This window comes from Cucurbita moschata, unplaced genomic scaffold (assembly GCF_002738365.1).
Source record: "Cucurbita moschata cultivar Rifu unplaced genomic scaffold, Cmos_1.0 Cmo_Scf00015, whole genome shotgun sequence".
NCBI lineage: Eukaryota > Viridiplantae > Streptophyta > Magnoliopsida > Cucurbitales > Cucurbitaceae > Cucurbita > Cucurbita moschata.
Window position 1 is genome coordinate 2341397 of NW_019268531.1, and position 19419 is coordinate 2360815.

The 19419-nt window shown below is 37.3% G+C and overlaps 5 protein-coding genes and 1 long non-coding RNA gene across 9 annotated transcripts; 2 read left to right on the plus strand and 4 right to left on the minus strand.

The window, feature by feature from the left end:
• The first annotated feature begins 409 nt into the window (after positions 1-409).
• Positions 410-6120, plus strand: LOC111453242 (serine/threonine-protein kinase D6PKL2-like). Of its 3 annotated transcripts, XM_023094266.1 has the most exons (4): positions 410-541; positions 1163-1315; positions 2427-3524; positions 5045-6120. In XM_023094266.1, exons 3-4 carry the CDS (start codon positions 2566-2568, stop codon positions 5925-5927), a joined length of 1842 nt encoding a protein of 613 aa, XP_022950034.1. In that variant the 5' UTR covers positions 410-541; positions 1163-1315; positions 2427-2565; the 3' UTR covers positions 5928-6120. The 3 variants fall into 3 exon arrangements, with proteins under 3 accessions (XP_022950034.1, XP_022950033.1, XP_022950035.1); XM_023094265.1 differs by lacking the exons at positions 410-541; positions 1163-1315 and adding an exon at positions 1722-1950; XM_023094267.1 differs by lacking the exons at positions 410-541; positions 1163-1315 and adding an exon at positions 1987-2261.
• Positions 6121-6179: 59 nt separating this feature from the next.
• LOC111453244 (U-box domain-containing protein 35-like) lies at positions 6180-8030 on the minus strand. The gene is made up of 4 exons (XM_023094268.1): positions 7475-8030; positions 6886-7004; positions 6697-6806; positions 6180-6608 (listed from the first exon to the last, which is right to left on the minus strand). The coding sequence occupies exons 1-4, from the start codon at positions 7851-7853 to the stop codon at positions 6344-6346; spliced, it is 873 nt and encodes a 290-aa protein (XP_022950036.1). The 5' UTR covers positions 7854-8030; the 3' UTR covers positions 6180-6343.
• Positions 8031-10285: 2255 nt separating this feature from the next.
• On the minus strand, positions 10286-11587 carry LOC111453572. Its single transcript, XR_002712275.1, has 2 exons — positions 11405-11587; positions 10286-11164 (listed from the first exon to the last, which is right to left on the minus strand). It is a non-coding gene; the product is annotated as an uncharacterized LOC111453572 (long non-coding RNA).
• LOC111453570 (SEC14 cytosolic factor-like) lies at positions 10790-14258 on the plus strand. The gene is made up of 12 exons (XM_023094707.1): positions 10790-10879; positions 10975-11315; positions 11411-11439; positions 11594-11677; positions 11774-11827; positions 11899-11976; positions 12106-12159; positions 12325-12384; positions 12457-12552; positions 13027-13128; positions 13242-13322; positions 13673-14258. The coding sequence occupies exons 2-12, from the start codon at positions 11261-11263 to the stop codon at positions 13979-13981; spliced, it is 1002 nt and encodes a 333-aa protein (XP_022950475.1). The 5' UTR covers positions 10790-10879; positions 10975-11260; the 3' UTR covers positions 13982-14258.
• LOC111453571 (DNA oxidative demethylase ALKBH2) lies at positions 14073-15861 on the minus strand. Of its 2 annotated transcripts, XM_023094708.1 has the most exons (6): positions 15570-15861; positions 15278-15394; positions 14972-15161; positions 14649-14829; positions 14456-14506; positions 14073-14194 (listed from the first exon to the last, which is right to left on the minus strand). In XM_023094708.1, exons 1-6 carry the CDS (start codon positions 15837-15839, stop codon positions 14092-14094), a joined length of 912 nt encoding a protein of 303 aa, XP_022950476.1. In that variant the 5' UTR covers positions 15840-15861; the 3' UTR covers positions 14073-14091. The 2 variants fall into 2 exon arrangements, with proteins under 2 accessions (XP_022950476.1, XP_022950477.1); XM_023094709.1 differs by lacking the exon at positions 14456-14506.
• A 573-nt stretch (positions 15862-16434) lies between these two features.
• Positions 16435-18812, minus strand: LOC111453853 (protein C2-DOMAIN ABA-RELATED 11). Its single transcript, XM_023095124.1, has 4 exons — positions 18608-18812; positions 18201-18399; positions 18019-18114; positions 16435-17041 (listed from the first exon to the last, which is right to left on the minus strand). Exons 2-4 carry the CDS (start codon positions 18324-18326, stop codon positions 16742-16744), a joined length of 522 nt encoding a protein of 173 aa, XP_022950892.1. The 5' UTR covers positions 18327-18399; positions 18608-18812; the 3' UTR covers positions 16435-16741.
• Between the last annotated feature and the right edge of the window lie 607 nt (positions 18813-19419).

Below are 19419 nucleotides of genomic sequence, written 5' to 3' on the forward strand. Positions count from 1 at the left end.
GGGGTGGGGGAGCATCTAAGTTTAGCTGAGGAATATATTCCATTGTCAATTTTATAAGACTGTAGATTCAATTACTTTATTAATCAAGCAGATGATGCCAAGTGTCTCCATCTGTATTTACATCCCTTTGTCTTCTTTAAGCTACTTGGCATTATCAAATAATCAGATGGGACGAGGACCACCATTTCTCTGCTTAAAAACTGGCAAACTGCTCCTAACTTCTCTTTTCTCTTTGATGTATTTTTTTTTTCTTTTTAAAAAATGAGGCGTAGGCACGTGGGACAGGCTGAACAGCTCACACCTCTAAGCATGGAGCTGCGCGATTCTTGAAATCTTTGTTTAAATTATATGTTAATTTGAATTTCAATTGCTAAAAACAATGTTCATTTTGTAATAAATTGGCACAGATACAAAGAAAGGAGTGCATAAGCAGCCGGATGAGAAAGCTTTCAATTTGATTGGTTCTATGCTATTAGGATTAATATATGTACAGTACACAGCCACTTCCAGTAGGTATTAAGAACATTGAGTTACCGATAAGGTAAGAATTAAGATCATCCTTCATTTTTTTTTCAAGTATGTTTGAACTCATTTCATTGCTTCCCCATTTCTACTTTTCTCTCAAGATTATGTCTAGAAAAAAGTAATATAAAAAGGAGAAGAAAAATGACTAGAAAGAAATTGTTCCTTAACCAAAGTATGGAAGCTTTAGTTGAGATGTTGATTAAGACATGGGCAGGTCAAGTCAAAACCCCCACTAATTTATCTTCCTTATTGCGTCAAATGTGAGCTTTAGTGGGACTGAAAGGTGACTTGAACCGGTAACGCTGTCCACGACCAAGAAGAAACAAACTGAAGTGGGTATCCAAAGTTGATTTATTGTTCTTTTTTAGTTTCGTGCCGATATGTTTAGATTGAAAATATATAAACCATTTTAATGCTTTCCCACTTTACATTTATAAATATTTCTACCTAAAATTGTAGTGAAAATTCATCAATAATGTTGACAGGGACATGCTTAATTATATTACCTTAAATAAAGATGGAAACATGTTTTTGAAATTAATTAGTGTTGTTAGACTAATTATATTGAATATCTTTTTCTGTGTGGTCTTGATTATGATTGTACAATTCCAATTATGCACTTTGCTTCTGTATGCAGGCACTAGGGAAAAAAGTTGCAGGAATTTTGGACTATTACTCTGTTTTCCCGAGTCAAATCAGAGTCTTACAACGCATCCCGGCTTGATTTTGGAGGCAAATTACTATTCTTTGTTGACAAACATGATGAATATATTCGAAAAAACAACAAAAAGTAAGTTTGCGAAATCCTTATTTTATGGAGAAATATACTTTCTCTCCTACCTGAAGTTATTCCTTTTATTTATACCTGCTGAAAATCACCAATTTTTTTCAACTAAGTTTGGTAGAAAAATCTAAATCAGACGACGTCCGTTGGTTTGTTTTTACCCATTGCTTATATGGGTTAGTTCTTAATATTGGAAAAAGAAATGATTACAGGTGAGAGAATTTGTATGGAATGAAGGGTGAAAGGAAAGAGAAAAATACTCTATTGACGAGCTTGAAAATGAAGGATTTTGTGTAAAGGCGTGATAGACAGTGCGGGACCTCAGATGAAGTGTTTGGTGACTAAAAATTATTTTCGTTTTAGTTCAAATAACCAATAAAAATTTAGAGTACAAAGAGCTTAACTTTATGGTTTTGACCGCTCATTCTCTCTCTACCCCTCTCCTTCTAATCCACGAGAACCAGAGCTAAATCTATTTTTATTACTCTGGTCTCCCTCCCTTTGCCTGCTCTCTCTCTCTCTCATTTCACCCAGGGCTGAGCTTATTGAAGACATCTTTCTACAGCACTCCTTTCACGCTGCCAAGAAGAGCAAAGCTGCTCAGCTCCAGTCCTTGAAATTTTCTTCTTTTATTTTTCTCGGTATACTTTTCGGCTTCTCTCGCTTTGCTTTTTGGTTTCTTGCCTTTGTTCTTCAAGGGTCTGCATCGCCCTATCTTCTGGTTCTGTTTCTCGCATCTGGGTCGCGACCTGGCTTTGGATCTGTGATGGGGTTTCACTGAAAACTGTGGTTCAGTGGGAAAGATCTGGCTTTTTGTCTCTTATAAGTTCATATTAGTCGTCGATCATGTTTATGGAGTTCGTTTAGTATTTTTTATTCAGTTTAGACTTGTGGAAATTGAACCCAGAAACTGCATTTGCAAGCTATGTTGCTCGACTGATACTTCGATTTGGTGGTCATTTCATCTGTTAAATTTCCCCTCAAATTCTCGTTGCTTTTGTTTTCACTATTTGAACATCTTCTTTGCCCTCTGCCTGTCTTTTTTTTTCTTTCGTAACGCATCTGAATCTTTTCCGTTTGAGTGGGTAATTAATTCATTTTTCATGATTTTTCGTAGATCAATCGTTGCTTTCGGTGGACCCGAATGGAAATTAGGATGGGCTGTTAATGGGAGATAGAATGGTCTGGCCCGGAGAACAGCTACTGACCGATGGACCCCTTTAATCTGATTCCTTCGAAGATTCTTTAGCACCCTGATGGCCTCAATTGCTGGTTCCAAGGCTTCCTCAAATCAGCCACAAAAAACAGCTAATGGTGAAATGGCTAATGGAAAGGATGCCGGGCTATTGCCTCCGAAGATTTCCAAGTTAAGTAAACCTGAATCAGTTCCTTCTGATCAGTCGAAGTCAGTAAAGAGTATCTCAAAGCAGGATATGGAAATATCTTCCGACAAAAAGTCACCAGTATCGAATCAAAATGGATCTGCTAAGTTGTTGACTGAAAAATTTAATTTCAGCATATCTTCACCTGGTCTGAAACAAACTTCAACTGAAGTAGATTCCCCTCACAATGAAGCTAGATGCTCACCTGGAAGCTCACTAGACCAGGAGAAGAAAACATCAGAATATGGAAGTGTTAAGAGCAGTTCTGTTTCCGGCAAAGTAAGCGATGGAACTAGCTGCCTTGCCAAGACCAGTGGAAGTGCAAAGGTTAGCGACCATGGTAACTTTGTTGAGAGTGGAAAGAGCAGTATATGCAGAGGGAGCACGAGCAGTGATATAAGCGATGAGAGCTCTTGCAGTAGTTTTAGTAGTAGTATCAGTAAACCTCACAAAGCAAATGATTTGAGATGGGAGGCCATTCAAGTTGTCCGTGCAAAAGATGGGGCAATGGGATTAGGTCATTTTAGACTTCTGAAGAAGTTGGGTTGTGGGGATATTGGGAGTGTCTATCTCTCTGAGTTAAGTGGAACCAAATGCCATTTTGCCATGAAGGTTATGGATAAAAATACTCTAGCGAGTCGCAAAAAATTGCTTCGTGCGCAGACAGAAAGAGAAATACTTCAATCTCTTGATCACCCCTTCCTTCCAACGTTATACACCCACTTTGAGACAGAAAAATTCTCATGCTTGGTGATGGAGTTCTGTCCTGGAGGAGACTTGCACACTCTAAGGCAGAGGCAACCAGGGAAGCATTTTCCTGAGCAGGCAGTGAAGTATGTTAAGAGCACTTATAGACAATTATATATCATTTTATTCATACTTACCATTCTTGCTGCTTATGCTTGCTAATGATATATTTGTGTTCGCCATCCTGGATCTGACTTAATATATCTTGCAGGAGAATGTTGCACTCAGTATTCATAACCTAGGTTTTGTGTTTGAATCCGATTCTCTGTTCTATATATCTCCTATCTTTTTGTTTGAGGTGGTTAATGCAAACCAATTTTTTTTCTGTATTTTTCTGCCAGTATCACGGATATTTAAAATGTTTATCACTTCCCCTTCTCCAATAAAAGCTATGAGGAAGTGCTTTTGTCCATTCCATTTGCAGCTAACGAGTATTTGCTCAAACATATCTTAATTTCTCCTCACTGGATGAACTACCTCAACAGCTATTAGGTGATCCGATGAACAATGGGGTGCATATACAATGGTGCAAATTACTGATTTTCTTGTTGAGAGTTCCTAGAATATATATACCTTCTTGATCAAATAAAAGTTTTATAAGTTATTCTGGTCTAGAAGAAAAGGTTTATCCAGGTGTATTAGGAGGATTCTCGATGGTTTCTACTCAAAATTTCACTTACAATAGTAAGGACATCCATCAAGAACAAACACAAACGCCAAATCTCATGCTTATTGTCATGCCGCCATAAAGAGCAAGATAGTATTTTGAATAGCACGTTTAGAATGGATTTCTGTGTGACAAAGAAACAGTATTGCCACCATCAGATTCATCCTTTGGGCAATGTCTATAGGAATGAAAAGAATAAAACGTAGTTCATGTTTATGTAGATGTGGTATTGTGTTTGATTGTTATTCTCAAGATTTTGCTTGCTGCACATTTATTTGAGGTTTTTTTGGATAAGTAATAATATGCCACTATAATAAAACTAATACAATGAGAATTAGTATCCTCCTAAAATCAGTAGCATGGAATAACATGAATATACGAGGACCTTTATATAGATGATTTCATGAGATTTATGTATTGCTTCCTACTCTGGTTGAGATTTCTCGGCTAATTTTATGTTCTTTCTTTCCTTGTTTTTTGTACTTCAATTTTCAGTAGTATAAGCAGGATTACAGCCATAGATACTACTCAAGTTGGGTCATCTTATCTATGTTGGTAGTATTTTTACCTGGTCCAGGCTTAAATTTATGTTTCTTTCGGGTTGGTAACTCTGGTAAACATCTAGCTAGAATGCTATAGTCTATAAAAATTTTCGATGACCAGATGTTGTGCAAGTTAGATTGTCACGTGAAATTAGTCTAGATTAGTGTCTTTCATATCGTCTCCTGATAGAAGTGTTGTTTAAGAACTTAACAGCTGTAGTGAGAGACTGTCTCTCCTTTTTCGCCGGACCTGATCTTTCAGGCAAAAGCCGAATGGCTCAAGAATTATAGCCCTGTACTCATGATGTTGAATTAACATCTGTTCTTTTGATATAGCCATATTTGCATATAAGTTGACAATGGTACTGAATTTTTTCCTCTTTGTTTGATAATGCAGATTCTATGTAGCAGAGGTTCTTCTTGCACTGGAATACCTGCACATGCTTGGGATTGTGTACCGTGATCTAAAGCCAGAAAATGTCCTTGTGAGGGAAGATGGACACATAATGCTTTCAGATTTTGACCTATCTCTCCGTTGCACTGTTAGTCCGACTCTTGTCAAAAATCTCTCTGCAGAGTCCGAGGCTTTAAGAAAGAACACAGGTTACTGTGTGCAGCCTGCTTGCATTGAACCTTCCTGCATCCAACCATCTTGTGTAGTTCCTACAACCTGCTTCTCACCACGCCTCTTTTCTAGTAAGTCGAAGAAGGAACGGAAACCCAAAACTGAAATTGGAAATCAGGTCAGCCCATTGCCAGAGCTCATTGCAGAACCAACTGATGCCCGATCCATGTCTTTTGTTGGAACTCATGAGTACTTAGCACCTGAGATCATCAAGGGTGAAGGCCATGGAAGTGCTGTAGATTGGTGGACTTTTGGAATTTTTCTATACGAGTTACTATTTGGTAAAACTCCTTTTAAGGGGTCTGGAAATCGAGCTACGTTATTCAACATTGTCGGTCAGCCACTTCGGTTTCCAGATGCACCGGTTGTTAGTTTTGCTGCAAAGGATCTGATAAGGGGATTGCTAGTGAAGGAACCACAACACAGATTGGCTTATAAACGTGGGGCAACTGAGATCAAGCAGCATCCTTTCTTTGAAGGTGTAAATTGGGCATTAATACGTTGTGCTACTCCTCCTGAAATCCCAAGGCCGGTCGAGATTGAGAGAATACCACATGCAGTGGCATCAACCAGTGAAAAGGCCGTTGCTATTGCAGCAGCAGCTGCTGCAGATAAAAAGGCTTCCGATAATTATCTTGAGTTTGATTTCTTTTAGAAAGAAATCCTTACACGTTACACAGGTTGTTCATCAATGAAAGCCTGCCTAAAAACATTTCTGTATGGCAGTGGAACCGATGAGGAAGAAGCATATTGATAGATGATGAAACACTGTAAGTTTGTTGTTGTCTTTTAACAGTTTCAAATTGATGTTGCACAAGTATTTAATGGATTCTTTGCTTTCCTCTAAAGGCTTGATTCATTAGAATGTACATGCTTAGCTATTTTCAGCACCAGGATCCAGACTATCTCCATAGGAATATCAATCTTTTGCATTCATCTAATCTCATTGAAGTTCATTTACATAGAAGTGATGATCCTTTATAGGCAGAAAGCACCAAAGAACATCAGTACCATAAAGCTACACAATCTTAGGCACAAGCGAGCTCCTAATATACTCCTTATACACGTAGCTCAGACAAACTTAGTTTTAAAACACATGCAAGAAACTGAATTGTTTCGTTGTTCTTGAGCTTCTGTAACGCTGGAATTAGGATCGTTATTACCCTTGGAGTTATCGGAGTTATCATCTTGGTAGCGAGGAGAACAGAGAGGAGAGGGCGATCCACCTAGTTGGCTCGTTTCTTTCCCTTCACAAACAATCTTTACCTCACAAAACCCCGGAGCTTTCTGAAGTACCTCATTAGCTATTCCGCTTCCCCCTCGAGATCTCGATTTCCTAATGATTTCCAATTGACAATGAAACAAAAACTTGAGTATGAGTATGTTGAGCTGATGAATTTGCTTCGACATCTAGAGAAAGGTACCTGGATCTGTTTACTCCAAGAACTAGCTTCCTTATATTGAGAATTGGAATAACATCCAAAATGGCCCTAGCCACCTTGTCACTCTCAATCAGCACAGTATCTGCCTTAACCTGTTTCATCAATAAGTGAGAAACAAAACAAAATCTCATACTCATTACCTTAGAAAAAACAGCCATTTCTTTTGAGTACCTTAGCTGCAGAGCAGGAGTCAATGAAACTCTGAAGAAAATCCTTCCTCTTGCTCTCTTCTTGTGCTACATGGATAGCCACTTGCTGTTTACTAACCTGATTTATTGGAATCTTTCCCACTGCCATCACAGAAACAAACACAGACCCTCATAGATTCATAATTATATCCAACAGTTTATGACTTTTCTGAACAGATTTCACTCCAAACGAAGATAAAAATCAACGTTCTGGAGTCTCTGTTCATCACTCATCCTCTGTTCAAGTCCAACAGAACCCAGAAATAAAGTTAAAAACTTTTGTCCTCTCAAACACATGATACTGTAGAACATAAGCATGCGCACAGACCACCAAAGAAGAAGAATCTGAAATAAAAGTGTCAAATACAAACAAAAGCATCAGAGCAGAGATTCTCTGCAAGCAGTAAATCATCCATCTCAGAACCATCCCCACCATGCCAAATGGCCCCTTTCTAACTTAAAGCTAAACCTCCAGACATAAGACTTTGACCATGAAAAGGAGAGAGAAAAAAGAAGAAGAAGAGAGAGAAAGAGAGAGAGAGAGCCATAGAAACAGAGTTATCAGAAATTACATGGGCTAGGAATGTAACGTGTTTCAGGGAAGACATGCAAAAGATAGACGACAGTGGTGGAAGCTGTAATGGCGTTCTTGAGCGTCCATTGAAGTGCATCATTACTGGAATCGCTTTTCTCCACTCCAACATAAACGCAATCTTCCCATTTCAGAGCATCCGACGAGAACGAACACCCACCACTGTAATCTTCTCTGATGCTCTCTAACGCCGCCGCTGCCGGCGAAACCATTTTCCGTTTAACCTCAAACGTCTCATCCTCTTCCTCTTTCTCGATCTCGCTTGTGCTGCTGCTGTACTTGTAATTGCCGAACTCACTTTCGAGCCCTTCATCGGAGTGGAAGAGCCTGGCCTCCGCCGGAGATGGCAACGCCGACATGGCCGATGAAGGTCGGGAATCAAAGTCGCCCAGATTTGAGAACACAAGGAAAAACCAGGAGGGCAATGTGGGTACCGTATTAACTCCCTTGTGGCGGGGCTCTGATTTTCCAACTTCTTGGAGTCATTTGGTTTGACTTTTTTTAGTACGGTCTCTTCCACCTATATTATGTGATTGTTTATAATGTCTCGACGTTGTATCTAACACGAACATAGTCGATCATAGCAAAACATAGCTTTAATGGTAAGACAATCCCGTTGAAGATTGTTAGGATAAGAGTCCATTACGTGAGATTATACTCAAAGTAGATAATATCCGTAGTTTCTAACAAATCTGACACGAACATAATTGAATACAATTTTAGTGATAAAAAAACATTTGATCATGATTAATTAGTGAAATTATTAATTCATCTCACCTGGGTCGAATATTTAAATTCCAATTAAATTGGAGTCAAAAAGGACGTTTAACAACGTTAACCTATATTTTTTTTTTTATTGTCTATTAACTTAATCAATTAAAAGTAATACAAATTTAATAAAATTAAATTTTACGTTTGAAAAACACTTTCATTTATAACGATTTAGGTACAAATTTGATCACGATTTAGATTTAGTAATTTATGACACATTTTATTGCTCATAATTTTATTGACTGACATACAAACAAAACTACATTAAATTTTAACAACTTTACATAATTGTAACGTCCCATATTATTTGGGAGGAGAACAAAATACCTTTTGTAAAATCTTTCCTCTATTTAAAACTTTGAGGGAAAGCCGGAAAGAAAACCTTAAATATGACAATATCTGCCGATCCGAAGTTACAATAGCAAAAATTAAATACTATTAGTTATTATTTGAAATTAAGTAGAAATTTTAAGAAATTAAAGTATGCATGTACGTATAGTGCTTATTTGTTTAATAAATTAATTATAATGGGCTGTATTTAAATTAAAACCCCAACGAATATTTATATACAGTCCAGAGATGTAGCTGGTTGTCAAAGTTGACATGGCACCAAAATACCATTGGAATATTCGAATATCAGATAATTTCCATTTTAATATTTCTATATATTTATTTTTCAAGTCAAATCTAATCATTTAATTTTTAACATTTTTTTCGACCGAAATTTAGTTTGTTGATGCTTGTCAATTTCAAACCTAATCGATTAAGATATAATATTTTTTTATCCACTCTTGTGTGACTGAATAAAAGAATAAATTTATCGAGACTTATCTTGATATTAATCATAGTTAAATATAAAAAAGCAATAGAAATATTGAATTTTCTTAAAATTCTTTTCTAATGATAAAACAAAAATTAAATTAAAAAATAATCAAAATATTGGAGAATAAAACATATATATATATATAACCTTTAAAAAACATATTTTTGTTTGGTATTTACAAAGGTTCTCATCTACTTTAGCAATCACTTGTGATTAACAAAGCACTTTATGAAGCCCAATTGAAAAGTAGCTGTTGAGGCCCATGAGGCCCAAAAGAGACTGGCCCAATAATGAACCTCTGATATATATTATAATAATAATAATAATAATTTGTTCAATATTTATTTTTAAGATTAAACAAATAGTATTTTTAAATATTATATATATATGAAGTTGATTGATGTTTACCAATGCTTTCAATAGTATTTTTCATAATAATAATAAATAATAAATAATAACAATAACAATAACAATATTATTATTATTATTATTAAAAAAAAGGTTATAAAAGTATTTTTCAAAATAATAATAATAATAATAGAATCAAAAGTGTACGTATAGCTACACCCCTTGGTTATATAGCCTTTATTTAAAGGAATCTTTCGGCTTTGGATTAAAAAAAAGCCACTTTCGGTTTGGTCAACTTTTATGTTTCTTCATATTGTTTATTACATTATATATTTTACTTTTGTTTTTCAACTCTTAAATTATGGAATATGTGGTTATTTATTTATTTATTTATATTAATATTTATAATAAAGTAGGTAAATTAAACTATATTATCAATAAAACCACGCACAACTTCCGGAGAGTTAGAGAAGATCATTTGTGATCGAATGGTTTGAAAACTTGACAAGCAAGTTGATTAGACTTACATGAATATGAATATTTGAGCTGGTACGAATGAATCTCATGCCTCTCAAGTGTAAAAGCACGGTGGAAACCAGTATCAAACAAGTAAAAAAAGACACGAGAATAGGAAATGAATAGAAAGACACAACAATAGGATTACATCAAAAACACAAAAAGTTCTAACGACTCGGTGATGGCACTTAAAAGGAGACAAAATGACAATTGGAATAAAGTAAACAAAAATGTATAGCATGTGCTGTAAAAAAAAAAATGGAATGAGAATGAGATTGACACATCTTTGTTTAATAAACGTAGAATGTGAATAAAATTACGAAATTTAGAAAGGGTCCCATATTCTATTCTCATTCTTCGATTTTCAATAAACAAATAAGACTGAGTTATCTTTTTAATTTAATAATTTGGTCTATATATACGTGTGTGTGTGAGAGAATTATATAGATAGTCCCGAGTTTCTCTACCCTATTACATTAATCTCAAACTCAAATGGTACATGATTCAAAGTCCCTAATTAACTCAAGAATCCAAGACTCACAAACCTTTGGCACTCCATCAAACATCTCTATGCAGTTTTCTCCGACATATTTGTGCGCCAAAGCTATCAAATTTCCTGGCTCTAGGCTCCAACAAGCAAGGGAATGGACATTTTCCCTGCACCTTTCCTATTCAAGAAGGTTCCCACGGTTTTGCTTTCCACAATTAACTGGCCACAGTGTTTGGGAATAAAAAGAACAAATGGAAGAAGAAAAGAACCCGAAATCAAATGGTGAAGGGCACATGCAAGGACCACTGGACGGCCGAGATTGTATGATTGTGATATATATTTTAGTGGAGAATACTGGAAAAGAATTACGGAAGAGAAAACTGGAAAGGGAAACAAACCAGAGCCAGCAACTTCGACACGAAGAACCCATTCAGAATGTAAGCAGCTCCTTTTTCCTCTTCTTTGCTTCATTTTTTAAGGTTCGTAGTGAGATTCCCACAAGACACTGATGACTTTTGCGTGAGCTTAACAGGCATTGAGAAGGACAGGGCCATAAAGAAGGGCGAGTCCGTGTGAGACCCCTTTGGTATTTAAACAGCAGCCTGGTCTCTAAAGGTTGTGACTTGCGAGATCTTAGGTTCACTTTCTTGTCCGGGCTCTTCTTGTATTCTAGCATCGTCATTCTCGTACTTGAGCTGGTTTTCAACCTTGAGTTTCAAGCCCTGCAGAGAGAAAAACAGAGAGAATTAGAGAAGCAGAAGCTTTGGCAGATTGTATTTAGCTTTGGTGCAATTTCTATTCTTCTTGAGAAGGACCAAATGGGTGTCAATCCTCAGGACGCGATCAAGAAGCTCAAAGTTCTGATGGATCAAGGTCAGATGATCAACTCTGTTTTCTTCAATTCCAGTTCTGAAAACTTCATTCCCTAATAACCATTTGTTCTATCTGTTTAATTTCGTCACCTGCAGTTGATCACTCATCGAAGAAATCCTTTCAGGTTCGCCAGCTTTCTTCTTCTTCTTCTATCCTCCATCTTCTGTATGCGACCTGCAAGTTCTAAGAGCTTAAAATGCTGTTAGTTCTGTTGGGTTGAAGCCCAAATGACCTCTTATGAAACTTTTTGTAAATGACATCGAATGATCTATTTGCAGAATGTTCATCAAGGATTCTTAATAGAAACGCTGGACCGTTTCCTAAGGGCACGAGACTACGATGTTGGCAAGGCCCATAAAATGGTTAGACGCATGTTTTTGGTTGAACTTCTGTAAACATCAAACTGTCATATGCATTACTAAGATATGCTGACAAACCATTCCTCTTTAATGTTGCAGCTGGTTGACTGTTTAAAATGGAGGGTGGAAAACCAGATTGACAAGATATTAAGGGTAAGTGTTTCAACGGCTCGTTTACTCGATGGCTCCCAATTCTTTTCTTGACAGCATTTTATTGTCTGCAGAAGCCAATATTTCCTGCTGATGTCTATAGATCAGTGAGAGATTCACAGCTCGTAGGACTTTCGGGCTACTCAAAAGAGGTCTGAGTTTTGTTAACCAATGTCTGTCTTGTTTAACCAGCCATCCCTGTAATCTTAGGATACCTTGTTCTAATGAGATTAGCATATAGCCAGCCGTTCTAACCTACAACTTGTTCTGTTTCACCTCAGGGCCTTCCCATATTTGCCATTGGTGTTGGGCTCAGCACATTAGACAAAGCACATGTAAGTATTCGCAGTTCAGTTCATCTTCCAAACGAATAATTGACCCTTTCGTGAATTTCGATGCCACAAACAGCAGTCTAGATTTTGAAAATATGTACTTCAAAAACCAGAGAGAAATTGAGAAGCTTGTCAAGTTTACTAACCGGTGTTTTGATCTCTTCACAGGTGCATGATTATGTGCAGTCGCACATACAAATCAATGAGTATCGAGATCGTGTTATTCTGGTGAGTTTCTGAATTCTGGGATTCAAAAGAAGCTTCTCTCCTAGTATCATTAACACGTACATTTTGCTGTAGCCTTCTGCATCAAAAAAGTATGGAAGGCCCATCACTACCTGCGTGAAGATTTTAGATATGACTGGTCTGAAGCTTTCGGCACTTGGCCACATAAAGGTATTCTCTTTTCCTACAATTGTCTCCAATAGATGTCAGTGCAAGTTAAATATAGCCATGTAAATCTGATTCCGTTTCTTGTGGTTCTGATTGGTCTAAATTAATGACAAATCCGCACAATAAGATCAGAAAGTTAAATTCTTTAGTTTGAATCCATTTATCACAAATCAAGTTCACACTGGATCGTGGGATTTTGAGGGAAAAAAAAGAAGAAAAAAGAGACGAAAAAGAAAAGATTCAACGCATATCATTTTGTTTATAAAATCTGTTGTCTGGAGGAATTTCTTTCTGACCATCATTTTAAAACAAGACCATAATGGTGAGGAACATATTCTCCATAATAAGCTATAGTAAAGTGGAAAGAAAACTTATGATGTGTTTTGATACCTTAAATATGCAATTTATGACTAGCAAATCAAGGATTTCCCAAATCTCTAATGATCATGCAACCGCTAATGTCTCATGTTTCTGCAGTTCCTGACAATTTTATCAACCATTGATGATCTGAACTACCCAGAGAGAACAACTGCTTACTACATTGTAAATGTACCTTACGTCTTTTCATCCTGTTGGAAGGTAAACCATTGAAGAGACTGATCTTGGTTGATTTTGTACCTTGAGTGTTGAAATAATTTTTCCTTCAACACCTGTCTGATGTGTATAGTCATGTATTCTCTTTGATATTGCAGGTTGTCAAGCCTCTCTTACATGAAAGGACAAGGAAAAAGGTTCAAGTGTTACCAGGCTGCGGGAGAGATGAGCTGTTGAAGGTAAGGCCTGCATCATTTAAAGAATGAAAAAATGGCTGACTCTTATCAAACATAAAAGCTCTTTTTTGGCCTGCTTGAATATATTATAAATAAAATGGACCACTACATGTTTTTTTATACAAAAAGTTTTGACATTTCATTTGACAATGGAAGCTAGAATCAAGTTTTCCGAAACATTCCATAAAGAATAACCTATCGAGTGTATAAAGCAAGGTACATATGCTATTGTTAGACAATTAAGAGTGGCAAGAGTAGTGTTAAACACTAGTGGGGGAAATACAATAATCAAATAACGGGATTCTCTACCATATGCAAGTGATGATGCTTTAATTGTTCTCTATTTCTTGTAGATAATGGATTATACCTCTCTTCCACATTTCTGTAAAAGAGGGAGCTCATTGTCCTCCCGATCATCGGCTCATCAAGGAGGCAATAATTGCTATTCCTCGGACCACCTTTTTCATCAACAGCTATACAGCTACATCAAGCAACAATCCATGATCAATGAACCTACTGAGCCCATTAGAAAAGGATCTTTTCATGTAACCCTTCAGGCATCAGCATCAAAAAGCAAAGGAGCAGCTAAAACTATTGAATCTGAGTTTCGGAAGTATGAGAATGGGATTTCTGATACACTGATTGAACTGGAAATAATGTAGTGATTGAAGCAAAAGCAACTTTTGAGATGAATTTCTTTCATTGATGGTGCATTCCTTCACTGAGGAGATGGAAAGGAAAATCTGGCTTTACTGATCCTAACACTATAGCCCTATGGGCAGTCCCAGTTCCGTAATGGCAACATCCATAGTCGTGTCAGAAATCCACCTCTAAAGCAATGGAGAGTCATATTCAAGATGTATCTTGAAACGTGCCTGGTTGATATATAAAGTTCGCTCCTTAATATATAGCCTTTTCACGGCTAATTTTTAAGTATCACTTGGTTTTATTATCTGAAACCACATAATTACTTGTATTCAAAGTTTCTAGTCTTAAAATTTAAGCTATTGCACATACATTATAGAGATTAAAGTGGCAGATTAAAAGATGAATTTGAATTTGGATAATTGTGGGGGTTTAGTTGAAAGTGAACCATCGGTGAGAATATAAACTGCAATGAGAGACAGGGAAGCTACCATATTAGATGAGCCAAGTTAGAAAGTGGAGCTCTTCCCCCTTGCATTGATCTATGAAAGAAATGTCCACGATAAACAAGGAAAAAAACATACCAAAACCAATGGACGCCCATTCCAAGATACATCCACTTGGAAAAGATGGACATTCCTACAATAATCCTGTATTAACTTCAAGATAAATCAACAAACGTGCCTGAAAGTAAGGTTGATGCGGGTTGCCTCTGCCTTGAGGCGCTTAGGCACTGAATGCATCCAATCTCGTTGAGTGTAGCCTTTCATAACCAAAAGCGAACCATGCTTTAGAACAAAAGAGTGTGTATCAGCCACACTGCTTTTCTTTGATTTCTTGGCTGGAGGTTCTTCATCGTTCCTTCCTGGGGCCACATCAAATAAACCATAAGATAATGAAACTTTTTGGAGTGAAGAAATCAATTGAGCAAAAGAATGAAGATTTGACAAAAGAGCTTTTCAAAATCAGAACAAAGACGAGAAAAACAGATGAACTAGACCGCATACGTTGAGAAGTTTTATTGGACTTCTTTTTCAACAAGAAATCTCGCTCACATCCAAATGATACAGAAGCAATCTCCTGGTTCAATGCATAAAGCTTTTCATCGTCAGAATGCCAACCCACATAATCATTTCCACCTTTATATCTATTCAAGAGTAAGCTATTAAAACTACTCCCCGGTAGAGCTTCGTGAACCTTGACAGAGAAAAAGTGAAGACAATTAGGAACCACTAGAAACGTCATCGAGAACCTGTAGCTAAAGAAGCCAAAAAGAAAACCCAATAGGGAAAGATTGAATCAAAATATCTTACAGCATTCAAAATGTCCTTGAGAGGAGGAAAATCATCCCAAGTATAGGCATGAGGTTTATACCCACTATAACTATACGTCGTCAATCCAGGATTCACAACGTAACAAGTATCTCTAGGCTGCATATTAGAAAATGCAATAGCTCTTCAGAAAGAACGCAAAATCCCGATATAAAGAATGGCGGGAAAGAAGGAAAATCATCTAAGACAACCAACAGCCAGTCGTTAAATCTTCAATTGCTAATTAGGTTGACAATGAACTAAACGAGAGAACATAATCGAGAGAAGTAAAGACCTGGACGACGGAGCGACCGAAGACGCGAATCGTCGGTCTAGTCCATGGAATGTGTTGATTGAGAAAATCGAACCAGGTCCAAGCCTGATCAGAGGACACGAACTTGCTAATATAGACGATTTCGCTTCCGTTTCCGAGATCCAATGTCTGTCGCCTCCCTAAATCTAAAGGACGAGGGATCTTCGTCTCCGATTCTGAGTCGATCACTTCTTTGAACCTCAAACTCATTCTGCCAAATTCTTCATAATTTACAACAAGGACAACGATCATGTTTACAATTTATTTAGTTCATGCTGTCGTTTCGTTTCTTTTCGTCTTTTTTTTTCCCTCAATTTTCTTAAATTAAAATTATAATCGAATTACAATTTTACCCCCAACATAATTTTTATTAATTCATCCGCTAATTTATCCAAAACTCATTAATAGAATGGTAAACAAGTTTGGCACGAAATTATGATCCAAACTTTCAAATTTTTGTTTAATTTATAATGAATTATAAATTTTAATCAATCACAAATTTATGAACGATTGAACAAACCAACGTGGTCAACTTGGGTCATATGACGTTTGGCTAAGTTCAAATGAGCCCAAAAAGTAAAAAGGACCCAACGAACTTTAAATCCAATAGATTCAATCCAAAAATCATCTAAACGTAACTTCACACTACTTAAGACCAAAAGAGTTCCGGAAAATAGAAAACTTGTTCTAAAACTTTTAGTTCAAGAACACTTCGACATTCCACCCCTTCAAATAAAACACGTGTAAGAGAAAATCGGTCCAACGTATAAGATCAACGACTGGGAGGTTGATCCAACATACAAAACGACGAACAAAACGGTTCGAAGGGTTATCAACAAGTTAAAAGGAGATGAAAATGTCTATTTTAGTTTTTATTATCTAACGAATTTCTGAGAGAGGATGAAGGATGATGGTCAATTATCCATGTCTATAATATTATCCAACTACGAGAATGGACTTTCCAAGCCTATTCACTATATCCATTCCCATGAAAAACCCACCAAGCACACACTAACACAAGCTTCAGACACTAAACCTGCCTCATTCTACTCGTAATCACTTGAAACAGTAGGCTGCAGACAGATCAAAACTATGGAAATGGAAGCAATTTACAGGCTACCCCATAACTCGAGGCCGAGAACTTCCCGTAATCTTTATCTGGACGGCCGACCAGGTTGATCGATGAACTTGATCTTTAGCTCTATTTCACCAGATTCTACGTCACGAAGCTTCAACCAAACGCTCTGTGTTACGCCCCCTCCCTCCATGCAACTAATGCTGCTGTCCCTTGCTAGGCAGTTATCAGTGTCTGGAGTAACCTTTCTTAACATTGTTGCCCCCAATGAAATTCCAAGAGCCCGTCTCAATCGAGCAGCCGAAACTATCGGTTTAAGACTCAGCTCGGCATGTCCCATCTTGTCATCTGACTTGAACCGATCTTTGTCAAACACTTCCTGCAGAAAGAACGTAAATTTTTTGTTGCTTTGAGTTATTCATACTAGAGGATGTGTTGTTTACTCCCACAAAAATAAATGATCCGTAGTTTCTTCTTTCTGAAACAAGAAATCATCAAACATTGTTCTAATTTCATTTCGAGTACTTCAGTCCCAGGAATAGATCAGAATACCGAGCTATAGAGTATGATATAAGACTATACGCAAAGACGAATGAACAATCCAGAACTTTTTTTTTCCTTTGTGACAGTCTAAGCCCACCGCTAGCAGATATTGTCTTTTTTGGGTTTTCCCTTCAAGGGCTTTCCTTCAAGGTTTTAAAACGTGTCTGCTAGAGAGAGCTTTCCACACCTTTATAAGGAATGTTTCATCCTCCTCTCCAACCGATGTGGGATCTCACAATCCACCCTCCTCGAGAGCCCAACGTCCTCGCTGACACATCACTCAATGCCTAGCTCTGATATCATTTGTAACACCCCAAACCCACCGCTAGCAGATATTGTCCTCTTTGAGTTTTCCCTTCCAGAGTTTCCCCTCAAGGTTTAAAACGTGTTTGCTAGGAAAATGTTTTCACACCGTTATAAGAAATGTTTTGTTCTGATCTCCAACCGACGTGGGATCCACAGGGAACTTTGATAACACAAACATAAGATAGCCTAGCTAGCAAAACAATATGCACTTTTCACTGACCACAATTAGTTTAATACTTGTAATGGTATTAATGAATTCCCATATTGAAATAAGCCATCATAACCACACTTCTTTTGCATAACCAAAATCCTTGCTTATGTACAAATCATTACAGCCTGATGGAGACAATCTGTATAATTCATTACGGCCTAATGGAAGATATCAATTCAAAGTTATGCAACTTTGGAGAAAAAGGCAATGGATGAGCAACGGAGAAAATGAGAACAGGGACTATCTCAATGAACACAGACAACAATAGGTCAAAAAACTGACAAGCAGAATCTTACTAATGTCAGATCTTTGACAGGTTGGGTGAGGGAGAAGCTCAGCTCTTCATTCCAAACAGGGTTAAGGCAGCTATTGATAACTTTGGTCTTGGCTGTCTGAGAAACAATGTAATGAAACAAAATTATTTAACAAACCACATCAGAGCACAAGGGTGATAGAAGAAGGCAAGACAAGAAATGACCTGATTGCCCAACTTGACAACAACATAAGGATCGCTGCTCTTGAAATCACGAATTACTAGTTTCTTCCCTTGAATCACAAGCACTTTAAGCAATCCCAACCTCTCGCTAGTTGATTCACTTTCCATAGCAATGGCAGCATCCAACTAACAAGAAGCGTATAACAGGGTAGCTTCAAAACGTGTAGAAGCACCAGAAAAGCTGCAATTAAAAGCCAAGATGATGGATTTTAAAGTAAAATAAATGACCAAACATTTGTGCCCATTAAATCAAACGACCAAAGAACCACATTTCAACCATTTCTTGCATCTATACAGAGCGATCTGAGTACATCTACACAAGTTCACAGAAACAAGAAAAGGGAAAACCCCAAAAACCCCAGAAATCAAAACGAAAGTAAAGAAGATACCACTCAGAGAAAGAGGCAGAGATGGAAGAGGGCTTAACCAAGAACCAGGCAAGTGAGGTTTGAAAGGAAAATAAAGGGTTATTATGGGTTGGTGAAGGGTGTCATTTCGTCAAACAGTTGAAGGGCGGAGTGATAAAAAGAACCAGTTTCAAAGGGAAAGGGAAAAATGATGGTCTGGGAGAGCGAGATTTTGACTAGAAACAGTCGTGGATGGTGGCCCATAGTGAGTTTTAGTTTGACGGGAGTAAATGATTTGGACAAGCATGTTTGAAAAGTAAAAGCAATGCGAAATTAAAGAGAGATCCACGATGAATTTAGTATCTTTGTGAGGGGTACCTGACTTTGCTGCCATGTGGACTGATTAAAGAGGGAAAAAGTGGGATGGGTGTGGTTGGAAAGAGACAGTGACTCAATGAAGGAAGGTCCATCCTCCACCATGTACGCTTTGAACTTTGAATTACTCGAAATTGCAGAGGATGAGGGCACTACCAAGGAGAAGAAGAAACACACGTGCGCTGACACCTGGATGTAGGGTTTATGCTTATGTGGATTTTTATATAAAAATAATGCAATTAACAACAAAGTCTACCGCAAACAACAGGTATTGTCCAACCAGTTACGTGTCACCATCAGTCTCCTCTCCAACCGATGTGGGATCTCTTAATCCACCTCTTCGGGGCCAACATCCTCCTAAGACCATCTCTAGCAGATGTGGTCTACTTTGATCTGTTGTACATTCACCGTTAGCTTCACAATTTTAAAACGCATCTATTATAGCGGATAGTCCAACCAAATTCAAAGTCACCTTACTT